This window comes from Myotis davidii, unplaced genomic scaffold (assembly GCF_000327345.1).
Source record: "Myotis davidii unplaced genomic scaffold, ASM32734v1 scaffold290, whole genome shotgun sequence".
In the NCBI taxonomy this organism is placed as follows: Eukaryota; Metazoa; Chordata; class Mammalia; order Chiroptera; family Vespertilionidae; genus Myotis; species Myotis davidii.
The window spans coordinates 764060-786427 of NW_006285049.1; the positions used below are offsets into that span (position 1 = coordinate 764060).

The 22368-nt window shown below is 56.5% G+C and overlaps 2 protein-coding genes across 7 annotated transcripts in view; one reads left to right on the forward strand and one right to left on the reverse strand.

The window, feature by feature from the left end:
* The window catches only part of MCRS1 (microspherule protein 1), a 10044-nt gene extending 2963 nt beyond the window's left edge, over positions 1-7081 (forward strand). For both annotated transcript variants that reach the window (XM_006755460.2, XM_015558579.1), the window contains 11 exons: positions 392-550; positions 697-806; positions 1670-1778; positions 2130-2268; positions 5027-5102; positions 5444-5472; positions 5591-5683; positions 5821-5903; positions 6079-6166; positions 6403-6530; positions 6639-7081. In XM_006755460.2, the coding sequence (XP_006755523.1) occupies positions 392-550; positions 697-806; positions 1670-1778; positions 2130-2268; positions 5027-5102; positions 5444-5472; positions 5591-5683; positions 5821-5903; positions 6079-6166; positions 6403-6530; positions 6639-6725 (1101 nt within the window). In that variant the 3' untranslated portion in view covers positions 6726-7081. The remainder of the gene's footprint in view (positions 1-391; positions 551-696; positions 807-1669; positions 1779-2129; positions 2269-5026; positions 5103-5443; positions 5473-5590; positions 5684-5820; positions 5904-6078; positions 6167-6402; positions 6531-6638) is intronic.
* On the reverse strand, positions 7075-22362 carry KCNH3 (potassium voltage-gated channel subfamily H member 3). Of its 5 annotated transcripts, none has more exons than XM_015558573.1 (15): positions 22324-22362; positions 20652-20881; positions 20060-20194; positions 18727-18860; positions 18050-18290; positions 17551-17708; positions 17263-17470; positions 14793-15065; positions 14284-14483; positions 13690-13939; positions 10320-10537; positions 9359-9681; positions 8799-8905; positions 8136-8254; positions 7075-8046 (listed from the first exon to the last, which is right to left on the reverse strand). In XM_015558573.1, exons 2-15 carry the CDS (start codon positions 20779-20781, stop codon positions 7450-7452), a joined length of 3093 nt encoding a protein of 1030 aa, XP_015414059.1. In that variant the 5' UTR covers positions 20782-20881; positions 22324-22362; the 3' UTR covers positions 7075-7449. The 5 variants fall into 5 exon arrangements, with proteins under 5 accessions (XP_015414059.1, XP_015414060.1, XP_015414058.1 ...); XM_015558574.1 differs by having other exon boundaries at positions 8136-8212; positions 18050-18293; XM_015558572.1 differs by having other exon boundaries at positions 18050-18293.
* Between the last annotated feature and the right edge of the window lie 6 nt (positions 22363-22368).

Here is a 22368-nt window from a genome sequence, read left to right on the forward strand (position 1 = left end):
CCCCCCCCCCCCTTCAATGCATCCTGTATCACATTCTGTGTGGGAGGCATGGAGCATGCATCTATTCTGGGAGCAGACAGCCTGTTCCCAGCATTGCTGGTTGTAAAAATAATCCCCAGGTGGCATTGCTCTGGCCCCAGACACTGTACCAGTAAGAGTGCTTTCCTGGTATCCTCTCTACCCACCCTCCACTCTGGGGTTGGGGGTGCCACCAGCAAAGAGAGACCCCATATGGTCAAGGACTATGTAGAAGTGCTCTGGTAGGAACAGGTGTTAGAAAACTAGCTCCCTGCCTATGCTGCTTATTGTTGAGTGGGGCTGGGGCTGTCACTTGAAGACCAGCTGCCCTGATACTGGCTTTGAGCTCACTGTGTTCTTGTCCTCTGCCCAGGTGTCCAAGGCCCCCAGCACTCCTGTGCCGCCCAGCCCAGCCCCCACTCCTGGAATCACCAAGCGAGTAAAAAAGAGCAAACAGCCACTTCAGGTGACCAAGGATCTGGGCCGCTGGAAGCCTGCTGATGACCTCCTGCTCATCAACGCTGTGTTGCAGGTAGTGCCTCCCACCAGTTTTCCTGGAGCACTTTCTCCCCCAGCCTCCGGTTGTCCCCCAACTAGCCCGGTAGTGCCCTGTGGGTGGCAAGGGAAGGGTTTCTTTCTAGCGGTAAGGCTGAAGCAAACCCCTCTGGGGCCTTGCAGACCAATGACCTGACGTCAGTCCACCTGGGTGTGAAGTTCAGCTGCCGCTTCACCCTTCGGGAAGTCCAGGAGCGCTGGTACGCCCTGCTCTACGATCCTGTCATCTCCAAGTGAGTGGGGCTGGCTCCAGCAGGGGAGAAGGAAGGGGGATACCAGAATATGGCCCCTGGAACAAGAGAATTGTATAAGGGCCCAAAGAGGGGGTCCGGGAGGCAGGGCTCCTGGGCCCTTGCATCCTCAAGCTTTAGAGGGAAGCTTCTTCCTGCTGCCAACCCTGCTAGTTCTGGCTTGATATCAGGAGCAAGGGGATCTAGAAGTCAAGGAAATAGACGAGGAGAAAACACCCACATGAATGAGGGGAGCCCTGGTTCCACCACTGTGTGCATTGTGGTTTGAGGCAAGTCACCTCCCAACCTTTTCACACAGATCACCCACAATTCCTTCTAATTTTAGCACCCCGAGCTCCAAATAAACCTGTGCACACATGCACCACACACTCTTCTTCCTCAGTTACTTCATTTAATGTCATCCAAATTTGTTTGGATGCTTAACACCTGTCTTCTACTCCATAGCCACTGGCACTACTTAAGCTTTAGCCATGGTCCTGATATACCAGGAAACAGGCAGGGCTCAGTGTGAGAAAGAGGAAGTGCTGGGCAGTGGCTAATGGGTGGCAGCTTTGGCCAAGGACAAAGATCTTGGTGAGAGAGCCTCAGCTGGATTTAGGATCTTCCTCGGGACTGGCCCCAAGCGGGCTGTGTCTTTGAATCTCTTCACTGGGTTGAACACAAGGACTTGGCTTCTTGAGTTGCCTGTTCATACTTTGGACAAACCCATGAGACCATGCTAAGCCTTGGGCTCTTCCTACTGAGGGCCTGGCCTCTCGTCCTGCAGGCTTTGGGGGAAATAGGAACTTTAGATTGCTTAACACCCTCCCTTCAACACTGTCCTGACCTGTCTCCTCCCTGCCTAGGCTGGCCTGCCAGGCCATGAGGCAGCTGCACCCAGAGGCCATTGCTGCCATCCAGAGCAAGGCCCTGTTCAGCAAGGCTGAGGAACAGCTGCTCAGCAAAGTGGGATCGGTAAGGATGAGGGCTAGTAAGGTTGATGAAGGGGCTGGGCAGGGTGGGAACTGGACTAACTAGAACAGCGGTCATCAACCTTTCGGACCTCATGGACCACCAGTGGTCTGCAGACCACCAGTTGGTGACCGCTGAACTAGAAAACTGATGTGGGGAGAACCCACTGCTGGAGACATGCTTGTGCAGATCCACACACCCTTGTACTCAGGAAGAGGCGAGCCCGGCTCCCTGGACAGCCATAGCTTCTTCCGGCTCCTGGTGGGAATGGCTTGGGGGTGGGCAAGGGTGTGGTGGAAAGGCAGGAGTGAGAAAACCTAGGTGCCTAGAGAGAGCATGCTTCTTGCCCTTCAGACCAGCCAGCCCACCTTGGAGACCTTCCAGGACCTGCTGCACAGACACCCTGATGCCTTCTACCTGGCCCGTACTGCCAAGGCTCTGCAGGCCCACTGGCAGCTCATGAAGCAGTATTACTTGCTGGAGGACCAGACAGGTAACTGGCCCCATGAACTGGCAGAGTGGGTTTGCGTGTGTGAGTATTGTGAGCACAGTTGCCTTCACGTGCCCTGTAGTTCCTCAGTGGCTCCCAGTGTCTGGTTCACCTCTCTTTGCAGCAAAAGCCACTTCTTTCTAGAGGGAGGGACAGTAGCTGGAATGGTCTTCAGCTTCATGGCAAGGGTAATTTCAGCCAAAATTGCTTGGAATCCTGGGCAAAATGTCTAGATGGCAGTTGTCTATCATTTCTGGTTTTGTTTGTTTGGGTTTTGGCATTTTATAATTACACTAGAGGCCCGGTGCATGAAATTCATGCACTTGGGGGTTCCCTCAACCTTGCCTGTGCCCTCTTGCAGTCTGGGAGTCCTCAAGGGATATCCTACTAACGGAGCTTAAGCGCACTCCATGGGGAGTGGGCCTAAGCTGGCAGTCAGACATCCTTAGCCCTTCCACGGAGGTGGTAGAGGCTCCACCACCGCCACTGCACTCGCCAGCTGTGAGCCCAGCTTCTGGCTGAGAAGTGCTCCCCCTGTAGGAGGCGAAATGACCACTGGGGGCAGCTCCTGCATTGAGTGTCTGCCCCCTGGTGGTCAATGCGCATCATAGTGAGCGGTCATTCTGCTGTTGGGCCGAAACTGGCTTGACTGGTCGACTGTCCCTTGGTGGTCAGTGCTCATCATGGCAAGCAGTTGAGGAGCCTTAGCATATCATTAGCATATTACACTTTGATTGGTTGACCAGCCAACCAGATGACAGGACACTTAGCATATTAGGCTTTTATTATATAGGATAAATAATACGTTAATATAATCTTCATGAATAACATTCAGGTATGAGCAAAATGTGAACATCTCCCTCACTGCTCACCCTTCCCCATTTCCCATCTAAGAGATGATGCCCTTCCCTCTCTTCACCTTTCACTCACTGCCTCTCCTCCCACCAACAGTCAGTGCTGCCAGGCTGCCTTTGGGCCATTCAGAACCCCCACTGGGACTTCACATCCGGTCCTTTTGTCCTTCTTCCCCAAGGGCCAGGATGCTCCCTGCTCCATCTCTTCCCTCAGTGGTAAAACTCTCACTCCTAGTGAGAGATCAGGAAAGCAGTCTGATTAAACTGCAGGAAACGCTTCAGTTGGATTTGAGATTCAGCGTCAGATTTGCATAATGCAGCACACGCAGCTCTTCCTAAACGTTACTGCCCGTTGCCTTCTACATTGTTGTTCACATTGTTGTGAAAAGGAAACTTTGGCCATGCCCTTCACTTTACCATCTGGGCCTGCAGCTCTGGCTACTTAAAGACGTTCCTATGAGAGGATTTTAGGGAATCTTGTCAGGGGGAGGCCCATCGTTCTTTCCCAAGGATCTCTGAATTTAGTGCCCAGCAGGCAGCCCACTTTATTCCTGCAGCATCCAAATCTGCTTCCTCCGGCCCAAATATCACTGAATGCCCAGAGAGAGTGGAGACTGGATAAAGTTATTTTTGCTATTATAGCTAGCTCCTTTGTCACTATTTTGAAAGTTATTTGTGTAAACTTATTTGCTAATTTAAAGGTTTAATTTTTCTCTCCAAGAGTTCTTATGTGGGTATTTGATTTCTCTTTGCTATTTAGAGCTAGGAGTCCTTAGGAACAGGGAATGTACTCTGCTTAGTTGTTAAGTCAGTTGAATATTAGGTTGGTGGAATTTCAGGCAGCTGTGGTGGGGGAGGGACTTGGTGGCAGTGACCACCCCAACCATCTCCCCACACAGTCTGACCTGAGGAGGCCAGTGTGGTGGTGGAGGGAGCGTTTGGCAGGGAGTGAGGACACCCAGTATTGTCAGACCCTCAACCAACAGTTCCACAGCCACCAGCTAGTGGGAGCTGCTACTGAACAGACACTTGGAATCGTGGGAAGAGCCAGCCTTAAGGCAGCAGTTCTCAGATTTTGGAGGCCCGGGTCCCTTTCACATTTTGACTAGAAAAACTGAGAAACTTGCATGAAACAATATTTATCCTGAACATATCTAATGTGCTCTGATATTATTCTATTTTCATCTCATTTTTGGAAAAAATGAAACTAATTTCACGACTCATTAACACGGTATGACTCACAGTTTGAAAAACACTGGTTAGGGTCGGGTAACTCCTTCTAGCACATCCTTTCTAAATGGGCTGTGCCTCAGCCCCTCGCTGAGGGCGGCAGAAAATGTTCAGGAGCATGTGATGCTTTGGTTTTTTGGTTTGGAATCAGGAAAGCAGAGCTTGAATCTTGGTTCTGTCCTAAACTAGAGTCTCATAGATGAACCTTTCCTCCTGTGTCCATTTCCTCATCTGTAAAATGGAACTAAGAGCAGTGCCTTCTCTACTTAGTTCAAGGCTGTGTGAGAGCCCTTCACACACCAAAAAGCCCACACGAAAGGTCAAACTTAATTCCCTTCCCTTTGCAGAAGCGCCTCTGCCCTCCATTAACCCCAGGCATGCTTTGTGCCAGATTAGCAAGCAGCCTAATCCGACATGCACTCCTTACCTGTGTTGGATTAACTTTTGTTCACTTCACTGGGACTTTGGGCAAATTGTTTGAAAATCTTTGGTTTCCCTTTCTGGGAAAATGATACTGGGCCATCTGCCCCTCTAGCCTGCTTTTGAGCTGAGCTTTAGATTAAAGAGATAAAATGTGAGTGCCTTAGGCAGTGTGTCCCCTCAGTTCAGTGGTCTGCTCCGCAGCTGGAGGCTGAGTAGTAGCTTCGGTGCTAACCCTCCCTCCGTCCTTTGTTCAGTGCAGCCGCTGCCCAAGGGGGACCAGGTGCTGAACTTCTCCGATGCAGAGGACCTGATTGATGACAGTAAGCTCAAGTGAGTGGCTGGGCCCACAGCAGGGTGTTCCCCCTGGGGCAGAGTGCTCAGGTACATGGCCCTACCACTCCTGCTGCTGAGAACAGAGCTCAGCCCAGGTGCAGCCTCAAGCTCCAGTTGTAGCAATGGGCACCTGGTCTCTCTGCTCAACCCTCACACTCCCACAGCACCTTACACCTCCAGGTCCCCAGGAGAAGGCTAGGCCGAGACCAGAGAAGCAGCCTCCTGGGCCGCTGGGCTAACTGGCTGAGGGAGGTCCTAATGAGCTGAGGAGTACCTGATGGTGATGGCAGGTGAGCTGGAAGTGGAACCTCATTCATTCTTCTCTTCTCACCTCCCAGGGACATGCGAGATGAGGTCCTGGAACATGGTGAGTGTGCTCTGGTGGGGACAGTAAGGGGGTGGAAGCTCCTGCCTGAACACAGCGGACCAGTACCAGGTGCTAGTGACTTTGGTGTGTCCCTCCTTACCACCCCAACTCACCCCAGAGCTGACAGTGGCTGACCGGCGCCAGAAGCGAGAGATTCGTCAGCTGGAACAGGAATTGCACAAGTGGCAGGTGCTCGTAGATAGCATCACAGGTGAGGAGGCCGGGGGACCAGGATTGCCTGGCTAGGTGCACCTTCCTTTCCCTCAGTAGACCTTGCCCTGGCTCCCTGCCTCCTGCCCTGTAGCCCTAAAGGGTGGGCTCTCCCCCACACGAGCTGCTCCTCCCCAGGCATGAGCTCTCCGGACTTCGACAACCAGACGCTGGCAGTGCTACGGGGCCGCATGGTGCGGTACCTGATGCGCTCGAGAGAGGTAAGGCAGGCCCCGCTCCATCCCATTCCCGTCCCCCCCTCCTATTTCCCTTCTCCATCAGTCTTCCCCTCATGTCCTTTCTGTGTCTGGTCCCTCATTTCTCATCTTTCCCTGGCCTGTGTGGACCCATCCCCCAATCCTCAGCTGCTGGCCCTCACCTGCTCCATTTCCCCAGATCACCCTGGGGAGGGCAACCAAGGATAACCAGATTGACGTGGACCTGTCTCTGGAGGGTCCAGCTTGGAAGATCTCCCGGAAGCAAGGTACCGACAGGAAGCAGTGAGGATGTCTCTCCTGGTTTCTCACTGCCCTCTGCAGCCGTGGGGCTTGGTCTCTGTGGAAACTCTCATGGATGAGCTGGCATTTCAAGATCTCTAATTTGGGAGTCCTGGGTGCCTTCTAGCCCACCCCCAAGAATCAGAGAGGGTACATGGGGGCTTTGGGCTTTTTTCTGGTCTTCCCCCACCACACCATCCTCTTTTTCTTCTCTGTTCCATAGGTGTCATCAAACTGAAAAACAACGGTGATTTCTTCATTGCCAATGAAGGTCGGCGGCCCATCTATATCGACGGCCGGCCGGTGCTGTGTGGCTCCAAATGGCGCCTCAGCAATAACTCCGTGGTGGAGGTGAGTTGGGAAGGAGGTGGAGAGGCCACACTGAGACCTGCCTGGGGTGTGGTGAGCCAATAGGTGGCCCCACCTCTGTCCTCAGCCCCCCTTCTCTCCTGCCTATAGATTGCCAGCCTGCGATTCGTCTTCCTCATCAACCAGGACCTCATTGCCCTTATCCGGGCTGAGGCTGCCAAGATCACCCCACAGTGAGGCGTGGTGGCAGGACCCATGGGCTTTCTGGCCTCAGTTTCGCCTGCCATTCCAGCTCCCTACCTAGAGCTGGGAACTCGGGCTCCTGGAAAAACCAGTGGGTAGCGAGAGACCAATGACAGCCCACTGATCTGAGCCTTTGCCGGGGTGGGGCGGGGGAGAGGGTACGGGGCTGGCCCTCAGGAACCCCTAGGGGCTGGGACTCTGCAGCTCCCTTAGAGCCAGAGCCCCTCCCCTTCTCTCAGCAGACCACCTCCCCTCTCCCTGGACTCCTAATCCCTGTGTCTCCAGCTGATTAGCTTCAGACTTTTACTGTATTACTTTTCTTTTGTAAGTAAAAAGCACTGAGTTCCAAAGTAGTTTCTTTATTACCATTTAATATAAAAAATGTGGGACGGGTGAGTCAGGGGCACATGCAGGGGATGGCAGAACCCCTCCTGGGCCTCAGCCTCTGTCTCCCAGGAGACAAGGAGGTCAGAGGAGCAGGCTGAGGGGGGGACCCACAAGAAGAGGCCAGAAGACAACTAGCCTGGGGCCTGTCCCTGAGGCTCCAGCCCACCCTCCATGAGAGCCCAGGGCCAGGCCTTCCGTGGCTCTCAGCTCCTGCCCTGAGCCAGCAGCAGCCCGGAGTCCCTGCGGTGGCTGCCACTCTTCCTCTATCCCCACGATGGGCAAAGCAGCAGATGGCAGCATGTCTGGCAACAGTGAGTTCTGGGGCTGGCAGTCAGACCCCTGTGCCTTCTTCCTGGGTCCACTGGACTGTGCCAGGGCCATGGCAGCCAATAAGCACCATCTCCAGGCTGTGGGGTTCCCAGGACAAGGCCAGGCCCCCTGACCCTGGCGGGGGCTCTCCAGTGCTGGCAGCCTCCGCCTGGCTCCCAGGATCCAGGGGCTCAGTCCCAGCCTCTTCCTCAGGAGGCGGCGAGCCGGGGGTGCTAGGCTCTGGGCAGAGTTCTCCTGAGCCCAGTGGCTCTGAGTCAGAGGTGGAGGTCCAAAAAGCTGTTGTTTGAGGCCAGGGGGAGCTCTGAGATGCTGGGGGACCCCAGGGCCAGGGTGCCATGAGGGGAGGGGCCCCCGGACGAGGGTGTGGCCAGGTCCCACTCAAGACAGAACCAGCTGGGGGCTGCAGACAGTAGGAAGATACCCCAGTGTCCACACACAGAGGCTGCAAGAGTCCAGAGGTGCTGGCTGGGGGTGGCCCCTCGCCTGATGCCTGAGGGCATGGGCCCTCCCTGTGGGGCGCCAGGAGGAGCTGCACTGCCTGGCGTAGGGACTGCAGTCCCTCCCGCATCTGCAGCACCTGCTCAGACAGCTCCATCACCTTCACGGAGGGAAGAGGGAAGGTCAGAGGAGTCAGGACCTACACAACAGCAGCCTCCCTGCCCCCCCTCCCCTTTTGCCCTCACTCACAGCCTGCCGAAGCTTGTCCAGCGTGTCTGTGTTACTCGCCTCACTGGGTCCGAGGGGGAGGGTAAGCAGGCTGTTCTCTGTGGACCGTAGGATGAGGTTACTAGCCAGGGTCCAGGCCTCTGCCCCAGTTAGTACAGAAAGGGCCCAAGTTAACGAATTCTGCCCAAACTGCCAAGGGACCTCGGACACCCTGCCCCATGCCTTCTCCCCAGGAAGCTGCTTTCTGTCTCTTGTTCTGTCCTCCAGGGACATGGACGCTCCTGGGAGCTCATTACCTGGTCCACACCCAGGGCTGCATGGCTTGGCTGGGGGCCATTTTTAACTCTGCCTTAGCCCTCTACCCTGCCAGTGAGCCAGAAGATGTGCTAGGGATCTTAGCAACATTATCTTACTTAGCATGCACACAACCATTTTACAGACCGAAGCTGAGGCAAGAACCAAGGTCACACTGCTGGAGAGCTGACAGCAGAGCTCCAAACCCCACTCCCAGCCACCCTCCAACACCAAGGTGCTGGTCTTAACCACCAAACTCCCTGCTCATACCATGCAGTGGGTGAGGGGAGGAGGGCTTCTAGGCAACCTCTGTATCCTGTTGGTTCTCAGAGGGTCACAGGGCAAAGGGAGTGCCCTGCCAACCTTCCCCCAAGCACCGGGTCCCAGTACCTGGTCCAGGGGAGGAGCTACTGCTACATTCTGGGACAGACTGCCCCATGTGGAAGGAGAATTTGGGTTGGTCGGAGCCACAGCCATCCTCAATGCCATCTACTACCCTGTGGACACAGGCACCAGGACAGTAAATCGACAGATAACCACTGCAGTGTTTTCTTGGGACAAGACACCCCAGTGTCCTCATATAGAAGTTACAGGACCCTGGAGCCAGGACGGGGGCTTGGGACCCCAAGAGAAAGGTAATATGAGATGTCCCTTCTCCTAGGAGATTGCAGTTTCACTGGGGACCCAAGATTGACACATGAAACAGCAGGAGGGTTCTGAGCTGAGTTCTAAATGGGAGGTATGGGAACTACAGAGGCGTAGTAGTCGGTTAGAGCGTGTGCTTATATGGGTGGGGGATGAGGGGCAGCCGGGAAACGGAGGAGTCAACGGAGGAGGCTGGGAGGGTTAGGGTGGAGGGAGGGGCACCCGGGGCAGGGGTGTGAGTGGCCGGGGCCCTGGTCCAATCAGCACTATCTCTGCCGGAGGGCAGTGGCCCAGCGCCTGCTCACCTGGGGCTCAGATCCGGGGGCACATTCCATGGCACAGGGGGCAGCTGCAGCCCCTCTAAGCTCCGAGGGTGTGCAGAGGGGCCAGCTTCAGTCCCTGCCCTACCTGGCCGCCCTCTGCCACCCAGACGGGACCGGGGTGCGGTTCGGCGTGGGGAGAGCAGCTTGGCGGCGGAGGATGAGGAGGTGCAGCCTGGGGACAGCAGGGGGCTGGAGGGTTCATCAGCTGGGGCTGGTGAGGCCGCAGGGCCCTGCTCCCCATCTGTTTCCTTCTCCTCCAGTGTGGACATGAGGGTGTCGCCGCCACTCAGGGAGCTGGTGTCCGCCTGCAAACAGTGGGGGCCAGGGAACGGCTTCTCTTATGCTCCATTCACCTCCCCCACCCTGACCTCCCCTTGACCTCACCCCATTGAGGAAGAAGCTTAGTTGGGGGAGGGGAGGGCTGCTTTCCTGCTGTCACCAAAAGCCACTAAGCCCCTCAAAATTCTAGCCAAGTGTGGCTTGGTCCCTTAGGCTAACTGAACTGTCTAAGAGAACACAGCACTAAAAACTGGTTTGGAATTTGTGACATAAGTCAGTTTTATTTCATGGTGAAGAAGTGGGACAGATGCAGGGCTTTCTTCAGAGGTGGCCCGGTGGCTGTGTGTAGCCGCTGCCCCGCCCTCTGACACCATCCCTCCTCTCGGCCTCCAGGCTCCTTTTCTGGTACCAGTGGGCTCGGGGGCCCTCCCCTAAGACCTCACCCTGGATGCCCGGAAAACGGCGCAGTGGCTGAGCATGGCTGGGCTCTAAAGGACAGAGTGTGGGTGTGAAGGGGCAGGGAGAGTGTAGGCCCCTACCATGTGCGGGGGTGTTCGTCCAGGCCATGCACTAACACAGCACCTCCAAAAACCCCAGCCTCTGCTCCCCTCCCCAGGCTCCCTGGTACCCCAGCCTCATCCATGCACATACCCAGCATCCTCACCTCTGTGGGGCCTCCGCCAGCACCCAGGTTGTAGCTGAGCTCCCCTCGGAGGCCCTGGCTGAAGCGTGGGGCAAACTCGGGGTACAGTGCCAGGCTTTCGTGCAGCCCAGCCAGCTGCAGACACTGCAAGACGCAGTACGTCAGCCCTTTCACGTCGGCATTGGCCTTGACCACTTGCTCACGCCGGGGCAGCTCACAGCCGATCAGATCTCCCTTCCCTGGGGAGAGGAAGCAGAGGTCAGTGAGCCCGCCCCTCGGCCTCGATGGAGGGAAGTCAAATGGAGGCTGCTGAGCTTTCCTCGTGGGCTGAGGGCTTTTCAGCTGGCGCCTCCTCTGTGGGGCCAGGACAGCACTGTGACCCAGGTGCTGCAGCACACGGGATCAAAGCCACTGTGCTGACACACATCCAAATTTTACCTGAGACCAGTGAGCAGTCACCAATTCCAGTGGCTCCCGGCCTGCCCGGGGTCAGCATGCTCTGGGACAGTTAAAAGCCAGACTCCTGGGCCCCGTTCCTATCTACAGAGTCAGAGTATCTACGGGAGACCCCACGATCTGATGGTTTTCCGGCCTCACAGGTGATTTGGGGGTAGCTTATCCGGGAACAGTGTGGAGCCGGCAGGTTAGTGCCCATGTGGCACAGTGGAAATGCCAGGCTCATGTCCTTCCAGCCCTGATGCCTGGTCTCTGCAATAGATCCGCATGGAACTGAGGCTGCGGTGCTTCCTGATCTTACCAGCAGGTGTCAACGAAGGGTTTCCCACCACCTGCTGACTCTGCCACCTGGCTGACAGATTGTAAATCTGTATCCCAATCTCAGAAATGTTAAATGGAGGGGAAAAATGTATGTCTTAGAATCAATGAAATGCGGTGTCTCCGAACAGAAATGTGGTGAAGATTAAGTAAGTTAGTGGAGATAAAGTGCCTGACATAGGCCATCAATCAGAATTCCTTTCCTTTCCTCCCCTGCCCACAAGTCCCCTGTAGATCCTTCCAACAGGGATGGCGTGCCACCCGGGATTGGATAGAGCACCCACTGCCCTCACAAGCCAGCTCAACCCACAGCCAGTCGGTTCACAGATTAAAGTGCTTCCTTATCCTTCAGGAAGGTGGGTCACTGCTGCCCGCGCCGTGGGCTGCCTCATGCTGCCAGCACAACGCTAAATGTTCATGGACTTTTGCTCAAACTTAAGACTAGAATGCATCACTGTTAAATCTTATTTTCTTGGTATCAGGCCATCCTTCTGGTTCCTTCTGAGAGCTGTTTGGATCTCGATGTGATCATCTGATGAATGAGCTCTCTCCTCGTGTGTGTCATCCGGAAATAGGATAAGTGTATATTTCTTGTCTTCATCCAGGAGGTGAGATAAAAATGAGAAACAGGAGAGGAGCAGGGACAGAGTTTTGTGCCACTGGTCTCGGGTACCAGCGACCACCCTCCAGGCTGGCAGCTCAGCGGAGCCTCCCGCTCAAGCTCATCAAGATCCTCCTGACACCACAGTCCAACCCACCTCTTTGGCTTGCCTTCTTCCTCCCCCGCAACGGAGTTTGCACATGCTGAGCTGTTAGTTCATACACAGAGGAAGGGGCTGGAGTTGACATTGCTAGATGCACGGTGAGCCTTAGCTGCCAGGAGCAAGCAGGAGACACTGGATGTTCAACTAAGGAGGCAGGAGGGAGGTGGGATGAAGGCAAAGCTGCGAACCAGGTCACGGGGAATCAGGCGTTCTCTGGGCACCCACAGCGGCCAAGTCAACAGAGGAAACAGTTCATTTGGAACAGATGTGCAGGGACAGGATGGGTCAAAGGTGAAGTAAGTCCTGGTGCTGGGGACATTCTGGAGGCAAAGGCCCGGAAGGCGGTGGTCATTCTTGAGGCTCCGTCTCAATTCTGAACGTGGCTATTCTGGGATCTGGTGCCTGGCATCAGTGAAGACGTGTTCTTGCAGGACTCATGCCAGCTCCCAGCCACACTGCTTCCTCGATGCAGGCTGAAGCCATCTGTTTAATAATCCACTTGACAATATTGCTTTGGGGTGACCAGTCTGCAATGATCAAAATCTGTCTTTTCACCTTTGTGAATCTCTCCAGTTCCCCACAAGTTCTCAAGGACGGACAGACACATGTGAGCAGCCATTAACCCCCGCCTGCTCAGAGTCCTGGCACAAACGGCATCTGGCCCAGAAGCCAAACTCATGAATGACACAAGGTGAAGGGTGAAGCAGCCTCTCGTCTCTCTCAGTTCCAAGCCCTGTTTCCTGTCGGAACATCTTCCTCCTCGAGGGAGAGAGGACGGACACATAGCTGCTGGCATCTAGTCATCCTGATTCTCAGATTAGTACACATCTCAGCTGCTCCGGGCATCACCTGTCCACACAGTGAGTCCACAAGTGCTTGGCTGCCTGAGGATTCAGCCATGATTAGGGTGCCACCTCCTTTCCGTCCAGGCCTTTCCCGTGTGCAAGGCCCTCTGAGGTCACTGCTGGCCGCCTCTCACAGCCCAGGTGCCATGCAGCCCGTGTTTCCCGGATGCCCAGATGTGCTGCACGTCAGGGCATCCTGAAACAAAGCCCTTTCGTGGGTGCAGTCTCCACAGAGCAGAGCGCCTGGTAGCACAGTGTGTGAAGCCTGAGGTCTAAAGTTGGGTAGACAAGTTCTAAGCCAGCCTGTCGGTTCATCAACCTCTGGGAACCTTTGTCTCCTTCTGTGTAAAACAGGAATAGCACCACTTCCTCCCCCAGGGTTTTGAGGTTTGCTTGAGAGGAAGGTGCAAGCTGGCCCCGCTGTGAGACTCTGGCGTCAGCACTATTATGATGCTGATTCCATAACTGCAAATTCTTCCTTGTCTAGGAGTGGATCCTTTCCTTTTCCCCTTTTCACCTCTTTCCTTTTCCAAGAAAGGAGTATACATGCTGCTTCTGAGCTCTGCTGTCATCCCTCAAGGCCCTGGGCTGGCTGTCATCTGCCCTGGGAGGGTAGCATCTCCTCTCTCCCTGGCCCAATGGTGGTGGGAGGCCCACAAAGATAATGTCCATTCCTCGCTTCCCCAGCCCTTCCTGAACACTCTCCAGCACTTAAATCCTCAGCGTTTGAATTTCAGAAAGTGCTGCTCACCCATGTCCCATCATATACGACAGACTGACTGGTCCTCCACTCACTCTGGCCTCTGACACCCTCTAAATTGGTTCCACCTCCTTATGTTGCCACCAGGCCCATGCTGAGCTTTTCCCAAGGCTCCATGGCTGCTCCATGGCTACTCCTGGCTCCATCCTGGCTGTCTCTCCAGGTGGTCTTGCCTGGGTCCCCTCTCTGGATTTTCTGCACACGGGGCCATCTGCCTCCCACAAGCCCTCTCCCCCACCCTCACAAACCTAGGATGGCAAGCACGGTGCCACCCTTGAGCACCTCCATGGAGCCGGAGCAGACGAAGTAGAGGGCCTGGAGGGCGTCGCCCTGGTGGATGAGGTACTCGCCCGGTGTGCAGAAGGCGGGCCGCAGGGCCAGGGACAGCGCCCGCAGGCAGCCGCGGCTTGCCGCCTCGAACAGGGGCAGCTGCAGGACCTCCTTGTGCAGGTGCATGGCAATGTCTGCTCGAAGCTCATCAGGAAGGCTCTGCAGCAGCTGCAGGTGGGGAGCAGAGGGGAGGGTTGGGGTGGCAGAAAGGGAGGCAGCCTCCAACCTGCCCTACGGGGACTGGTCATTGAGGGGCTCTCTGCCTCCCTCTCAGCCACTTTGTTCCCTCCATGAGCCCAGCTCTCCTCCTCCAGACCTAACAAGAGTGGAGAGGGGCCTCTAAACCTTCCTGGCCTCCCTCTGCCCCATGCTGCTGTCCCCCAGGAGAGAGCGGAGGCAAGGAGGCCAGAATTCTGCATTCCTGGCCTCCCAGCCCACTCCTGAGAATTTGACCAATTGCACACCCCTTGAAGGAGCAAAGGCTAGAAGGGTCAGCCCGGAGGCCTGCGCACCTCTGTGGTGTCGATTCCGTTGTTTACGGCCCAGGTGGCCTGGAAGTACTCGAGCATGCGCTGCTTGAGGGGCTTGGGGATGCGGTGGATGCGGATGTAGTCGCGCAGGTCGCGGGTGCGGCTGTGGTACAGAAAGCGGCGGGCGTACATGCGCTGGATGATGGCCGTCACGTTCCCAAACACCACCGCGTGCATCAGGGCTGGGGAGGGTGGCGAGAGGGGGTCACCTCCAGGACTGGCCTGGCCCAGCCTGACCGACACCAGGCTGCACACGTCTGTGCTGCCCCCCCCCCCCATCCTCCACAGGCTCCTGGGAAAGGCACAGGGCTGCGCTGGGTGGCATGGAGGCCTGCAGCCAAGTGGGCTCTCCCGGCCTTGGCCTCAAGGTCCTTGGGCCCCTAAAACAGAAGAACTTCTGGAAAGACCCGTGGGAACCTGGGAGAGGTAGAGTGGGAGGGGTCCCCTGGGGCCAGAAGTCTGGGCACGTCCCAGAGCGTGGCAGGCCTCACCCCCGATGAGCATGGTGCAGATGGAGAAGATCTTCTCCGTGTCCGTGTTGGCAGACACGTTGCCGAAGCCCACGCTGGTGAGGCTGCTGAGTGCGAAGTAGAGGGAGGTGATGTAGGCACTGCGCAGGGACGGGCCGCCCAGGAGCTCCAGCCCCGTCCTGTTGGCCTCGCTGCTGCAGTTGTCACTCTGGTCAGAACTGTTGGCTGCAGCTGGGCTCCGGCCCACCAGGTAGTAGGGGGTCTCCAGTCGGCGGGCCAGCTCCTGCAGCCAGCCTGGGAAGGGGGCAGGGGCCCGAGTCAGCAGGAGAGCACGCAGGCTGTGGGTGCAGGTATGCCTGCTGGTAGCCCCGGGGTGGGGGACATGTGGCTACAAATCTAGGCCATGGTTTCCCTCCACCTTCCTCCTCTGCCGGCCCAGTGGCCTCCGCTCCATCCCCTCAGCCCTCAGCAAGACGAGCACACGAGGCTGAGGCTGAGGCTGCCATCTCCCCAGCTGGAGTCGGTTGGTGCCGAGGATGGAGTAAGGAGCACTGTACCCTCTCCCCACAGCTGGCACTAACCCCAGACCACTGTTCCCAGGGCTGGACGGGTGAGGCCACCTCCTCTGCCCTGTCCACTCACCTTTGAACTTGCCTCACCTCTCCACACAACCACACACACCACTCAACTTCACATGCATGTTCTCAAGCACAGCGACATGGCTATGCACACGACACCACCAAGGCTATACACGTGCCCCACAGGCAGGACGAGGGCACACACATGTGAGCACGTTCGCAGAGGCACAGCCACGCCACTCACACAGAGAAGGCCAGTGAGCACTCGGGAGAGAGACAAGGCTACACAGGTGCTTGCTCACTGGTGCCCAGGTGGGGAGGGGACACACTCGCACGGATACAAGCACATGGGTGAGGACACTCAAAGGCCACAGGCAGGCAGGCACCTGTGCACATGCGGATACAGACCAGCCTGGAAGACTGGGTGGAGGCTAAAGATCATCCCAGTTTCCCCATCAACCCCATTCTCTGGGCTTCCCTTGGCAGGAGGTGGGAGCAGTGGGACCTACCTCTTCACATGCACCTGCCCCCTCCCACCTCAACACACCCTAGACCCCCTGCTCCACACTCTCCCCAACACCTTACACATGTTGCCCCCCCCCATGACCCCAACTCTCCCCCTCTCACCTACCCACCCATTCATTCATTTGGCAACCCTTTGCAGAGGCCAGGAGCTGCAGGGACCCATGGGAGCTTCCTGCAGGGTAGGAGCTACATCTCAGAGTTACACAAGGCCTGAGTGCCACACGACGGGACTCACACCAACATGCTATGGGCTATGGCTAAAAGGCTTCCTGGAAGAGGAGACATTTGTCCTTGGTCTCAGAGGATGGATAGAGTTTTGATACAAAGAAACTGAGGTGGGGTGGTCATTCCTGGTCTAGGGAAAGGCATAAGCAAAATCTCAAGATGGAAACAAGTATGGGACAGAATGGTTTGGCATCAGAGAGAAAAAATGGAAGTTGAGATGTCCACGTAGTGACACCAGGGGAACTGCAAGGGAGAACAAGGTGAGAGGGGAGCGATCTGAGGAAAGCTTGGAGCTGAGGGGCTGGAGTAGGAGGAGGCCAGCCCAGGGCAGAGGGGCAGAACATTTCGAAAGAGTATGTTTGGCAGGGTCAGGTGCTACAGGGACTTCAAGAGGATGAGGGTTTGGCCCCAGATCGCTGTGACCCGCTGGATGACATTTCGGGTGACGTTTTGGGATGAGAAGTAGAGCTGGAAGCTCTCCTAGCAGGAGTTAAGATGTGAGTGGGAGGTAAGCAGAGGGAGGAGTTGTGAAAGTGGAGGTGAAATGAAGGAGAGTGAAGACACTGGTGGGATGTGGAAAAAGACCGAGTTTTAGGCTGGAGGAGGGCTGAGAAGCAGCAGAGAGAGATGCAGCCTGGAGGTGACAAGAGTGGGGAATAAGGCTTAGGAGCCGAGATGTTGGGGGATGAGCTTCAGAGAAGGCAGTAGGGAAGTGCCAGGCATCAGAGGAACCCTGGAGGACACTGGCTCCCTGCACAGCCTTCTCCAGCTAGGCAGGGGCTTGAAGAATGTGATAAAAGTTTGGCCACAAGAAGGTCATTATGGGTGAATAAGACTCCTCCAGGCAGCCCACCAGGCTTTCTCCACAATGCCCAGCTGCTGGAGAACAGGCCTACTGTGAGGTGATGGCTCTGTCACACTCACACACATACCACCCCCACATTTTTCTCAAACACATGTCTACTTGCACACATGTTGCTGTGACACACACATACAAGCACACACACACACACACTTCTACACATCTCTGACCAGCTCGCAAACATGTCCTGACAGACACATGCTTTCACACTTCCCTGACCCACATACACTCGAGTAGACACACTCCTGGACATACATGTATGCACACTCGAATGCCCCCCTCCCACCCCAGCCTCTTGTACCTATCTCAGGCAGCTCAGACGCGCTGCTCTCAATCTCCTGCTGGCCAATATAGAACCAGACGCAGGCGACCCAGTGGGCGAGCAGGGCAAACACAGCCATGAGCAGGGTCAGCACCACAGCACTGTATTGCGAGTAGCGGTCCAGCCGCGGGAGCAGGCGCAGCAGGCGCAGCAGCCTCACAGTCTTCAGCAAGTGGGCCCCGAAGTACTGTGTGTGGGGGGGGAGGTCACTCCTGGGCCAGCCCCCACTGTCCCACCCCAAAACCCACCCTGCCCAGCCACACTGACCACGTTGACCTTGAAGGCATGTAGCAGGTCAAAGGGCAGGGCTGCAATGACGTCCAGCAGGAACCAGGTGGTAACGTAGTGGAGGCAGATGGATTTGGGGGCGAACACCACCTGGCCAGACTTGGACACGAACGTGGTTCGGAAATTCAGCACGATGTCTGTGGAATGTCCGGGTGGGACTTGTTTCAGGGTGGGGAGGAGCCACGCTTTACTGGCACCAGCTCAGTATTTGACACTATCCTGGGTCCTTGACCTGTAGTAACTCTAGAAGGTGAACACTGCTAGGCCTATTTGATGGAGAAAGAAACTGAGGCTTGGAGAGGCTCTGACTGGCTCCAGGTCACATAACCCGTTAGCGGTAGAGACACATGTGGAACCTTGGTCTGATTTTAAAGCCCACAGGAGGAGGGCCCGGGCACTGGGGCCATGCAGACTATCCCCATGAAAGCCCAAGGGGCCCCTGGCATGGGGTTGGGTGGGAGGCTCAGAGGGCACCTACCAAGAATGAAGAGGACCTCCACGGCCAGGTCACAGACGCTGGGGGGGCCGCGGGCGGCGCTGGGCTCCCGGGCTGTGCTCACACACACACTGTAGGGCACAGTGACAGCCACATAGAGGGTGGCGAGCAGGATGAAGCCGTCCCAAGTGGCCCTCAGTGCCCCACAGTGCAGCAGGATGAACGGTGACTTCCGAATGGCGGCTACCTTGTACTCAGGCAAGTTTGGCTTCTCTCCAAACACCTTCTGAGTGAGGCAGGGTGGGTCCAGGCAGGATGACAGGAAATTGGTACAGGCTGAGTTTGGATAGGGTCCAGGACAGGCATCTATCCTCTCTCCCTCCCTGCATTCTCAAAGTAACCTCTGACAGGCATTCGCGTCCCCACATTATAGAGCAGAAGACTGAGGATTAGGGAGGTCAAGTGACTTAGCTAAGGTCACACAGCTGTTTAGGGGAGGAGCCAGGATGGAGCCAAAACGCCCATCTGACCCCAGGGCCAAGACTCTCCTCTATATTTTCGATGGATCATGCATATGACAGTCTCTCCCTCAGTCACAATCCCAAAATACTGGTAGGGCCTAGGTGGTCCCCTGGACATTCTCAGTTGCCCCCTCCATCTCCTCAGCCTGTCCCTACCCTGGCCCAACCCCCAGACACACACCCTAGTGCACAATCCACCTTATTGAGCTTGTGCTTGCCCTTGGGCTGCTTCTGCAGGTGCCCAGACAGGTGGTAGAGCACAGCCCGGCTCCGCCGCCGGTTGGCATTGAAGCTTTTGGCTCTTGCCCGGCCATATCGGCGCCGGCCACGACCTGCAAAAGAAGAGGGGCCCATGAGGACGATGGTGGAATGGTCTTGGGTGTAAGATAGTAGGTGCTGGCCCATGGACAGGTCTGGCTCATTGACTGGTCTGTTTAGAGTTGGAGGCTCTGGCATGCCTCACTTCCTAGAATCACTTGCACCCCCGGCAAAGGGCAATCCTACAGGAGCTTGAGACACCAGTGCCTGCTTGAAGGAGAAGGAGGTGTGGACCAAGGCAAGGCAGGAGAGGCTCTCTACAGGGAAAGGCCAGGGAACAGAGGGGAGAGGTGGTTCCTGGGGTGGGGGGAGTGCAGAGCAAGCAGAGGCCATCAGGCAGAGCTGCAGAAGCTCAGAGAAGGGCTCCAGGGTCCAGGCGCAGGGACCACCGAGGACTTACCTTGTGGAGAGGCTGAGTCAGGGCTGGGGGTGGGGGATGAGGAATGGAGACCACCCAACACCCCCAAGTGGCAGAGAGACCGTGGAGCAGGTTCGGATGACAGCTCGGTGAACTAAGGGCCTTCCCAGCCCTGGGAGGACTTAAAGGGGGGCTTTGGCCAGGGCTCCACAGTCAGACATGTGAGGAAAAGGCCCGGGGCTGGGGTTGTGCTCAGCCTCACTAATTGGTCAGAGAATGGAACTTCACAGGCACTAGTGGAGTTTGCTTTCAGTTTTTTACTAAGTTTGACTTCAAAACTCCAACCATACACCCTGGCTGGTGTTGCTGAGTTGGTAGAGCATTGCCCCATACACCTAAAGGTCTCGGATTCAATTCCTGGTCAAGGGCACATACCTGGGTTACAGGGTCGATGCCTGGCCCTGGTTGGGGCACATGTGGGAGGCAACCAATCAATGTGTGTCTCTCACATCAATGTTTCTCTCCATCTCTCTGCCTCTTTCTGCCTCTCTCTCTCCCCTTCTCCCTCCTTCCCTCCCTTCCACTCTCTCTCTAAAAAAAGAAAAAAAATCAATGGGAAAAAAATATCCTCAGGTGAGGATTAATAATAACAAAAGTTCAAAATGCTCCAACTGTATACCCACCAGCCTACTTGGAAACAGGCTTTCCGCACCGGGCCATGTGGAGCGGAGAACGGCCTCTCAGCCAGCAGAGTGGGAGCCAACAGTGTAAATGGGTGGGGCATCCACAAGCTCAGGCCTGAGGTGACCAACACCCAGCCACAGATGTTAAATCAATGGCCCCACAGGCACCTACCTGTCTCCTTCCATTTGTCAGGGCCCCCTCGGCTCTTGGTGTCACTGATGTCCTTGTGAGAGACCAGGAAGAGGGCCACCTCCCCTTTCTCATTCTTGATGGGTATCACATCCAGCAGACACCAGAAGGGGAGCCCTGGGCACAAAGACAGACTCAGCCCAGCTCCCATTCTCCACCTGCCCCAGGTGACAGAGGCTCCGCTGACACCCACGGCGAGACACAGCAGGACCCCGGGAGGGCAGCCGCCGCCTGCTCCATCTCGGACAGGTTTGATGGAACAGGGTGGTAGAAAGCAAGGGAGCGCAGGGATGACGGTCAGACATGTGTGTTCACAGATCTGTCCTACTGACACTGGGACACTTTCCTGATGGGGTGGGGAACCCAAGATGGGAAACCGAATGGAAGCTAAGGACGGGGTGAGGATGGAAGAGAGGACGGCCGGGGGTGGGGTGGGGTGGAGGAAGAGGAGGTGGGTAAGTGGGAAGTTAGGATGAGATGGGGAGATGGAGGAGATGAGAATGGGAAGGAGGCACAAAGGATGGGGTGGGTGCCAGTCTGGGGGAAACTGAAGAGGTGCCAGGTGGCCCCTCACCACTCTTCCGGTAAAGGATCAGCTCTGCCTTGAACTCCTTGTGCTCATCCAGGGCCTTGCGGATTTGTTGGCGGACGAGCTCACTGGTGTCTGGCCCATAGAGGAAGGAGCAGGCACAGCCCCGCTGCATGACTTCAGCCCGGGAGAAACCCGTGAGGTCACAGAAGCCATCAGAGCAGTAGACCACAGGGAAGAGCCCCGCCACCTGGGCATTGCCCAGCACGAAGTTACTGTCTGTAAGAGAGCGTCTCTCAGAGGAAGCATGGGACAAAGAGGTTCAGGGCCACCACCCCTTCTTTCCATTAAAGGTGGGCGTCATAAAACCCAGGAATCGTGGTTGTGCATGTGTGTGCGCGCGCATGTGTGTGCGTGTGTGTGTGTGTGTGTGTGTGTTGGGGGTGTGGACAGGGTTAGGCAGGAATGTTTATGAACAGGAATGAGTGTGTCACCTGTGTCAGTGCCCCACTCTTTGCAGTGTGTGTATGGGTGCATTTGAGAATCAGCACATATGAACACTGAGGTTGGTGAATGCAGCCCTGTGTGGGCACTGTGCCCTCTGGAGTGTGTCCTGAGCAGCTTGGGGCAAGAGGTGGGTTTGGGGAGGCTGAAAGGAGGACCACAGCGCTAGCTGCAGGCCAGCCTCAGCCCCACCCTACCTCTGCTAGGCTCACTCACCAGCTAGGCACCCAATTTGGCCATGTGGCCCCTCCCACTGGACTGAGAGGCTGTCCAGGCCACCATCCATTCTGCCCTGTTTGAGCCCCAGCTGGGTGCCCTGGCTCAGGAATGAATGAATGTGACCGAGAATGAGCGTGTAAGAATGGTAGCTGAATATGGAGTCTGGAGCCAGAAATGTACTGGGAAGTGGGGGTGCTGAATCAGCAGGAGCCAAACACATAACGCAGATGGAGAAGCCTGGGGTGGGGGGAATGCTCACAGAAGGGCTCCCATCAGCTTTCTATCAGGAACAGGAGACCACGGAGGGCGCCAGGCAGGGAGCTGGGAAGCCCCACTGGGGGCGAGCATGAGGCAGGAGGAGAGGGGAGGGGCTGCCATGACCTTCCCTGTGCTCAGACCTCAGGAACCCACAATCTAGAGACGCTCTGGTCGCCTTCTCCAAACTTCCCCAGGCTTGTTGGTAGCCTCCAAATCTACCTTTGGGGGCTAGTGGACTCCGTGGGTTTGGACGGCCAGGTGAGCTTGGCCAAGCGGTACACTCCTGAGTCCCACCGACTCTAGTTCCCTTTGCGAACCTCTTGTCTAAACCTTGTTTTTGAACCCCCGCCTCACCGGCTATCCCACCAGTGCGAAGGCAGAAGGTGGTGGGTGGGAACGCGCCAGGTCCAGGGACGGGATGGGCAAGACTGACTGGGTTGGGGTCGCGCCTCGGCAAACAGACGGGACCCCACGCCCCAAACCCGGAGACTTCTCGCCGTTTTCCTGGCCTGGGTCAGAGTTGATTCTAAACCTTGGGGGCGGGAGGGGTGAGGGGAATCGGCGTCTGGAAGGAGACGGAGGTCTCAGCTACCAGCTGGGGCAGGTGGGGGCGGAGCGGGAAGGAGGGAGGGTGAGCGCAGGAGGGCGGCCAGCCGAGATGCTGGATGCCGGACCCGCGGAACCCCGGGCAGGGGACCGCTCGTTCAGGGGCCATCGGGCCGAGGGTAGGACTCACGCGTGCCGTCGAAGCGCGTGGCGATGGTGTCCAGAAAGGTGTTCT

Coding starts and splice junctions, on each gene's coding strand:
- KCNH3 (XM_015558572.1), bottom strand. CDS start 20,781: ATGCAGCGGGGCTGTGCCTGCTCCTTCCTCTATGGGCCAGACACCAGT. Junction 18,294..18,726: donor GCAAGCACAAGCTCAATAAG/GTGGATTGTGCA, acceptor TGCCTCACTCAG/AAGGTGTTTGGAGAGAAGCC. Junction 17,709..18,049: donor GGAGGTCCTCTTCATTCTTG/GTAGGTGCCCTC, acceptor GACATTCCACAG/ACATCGTGCTGAATTTCCGA.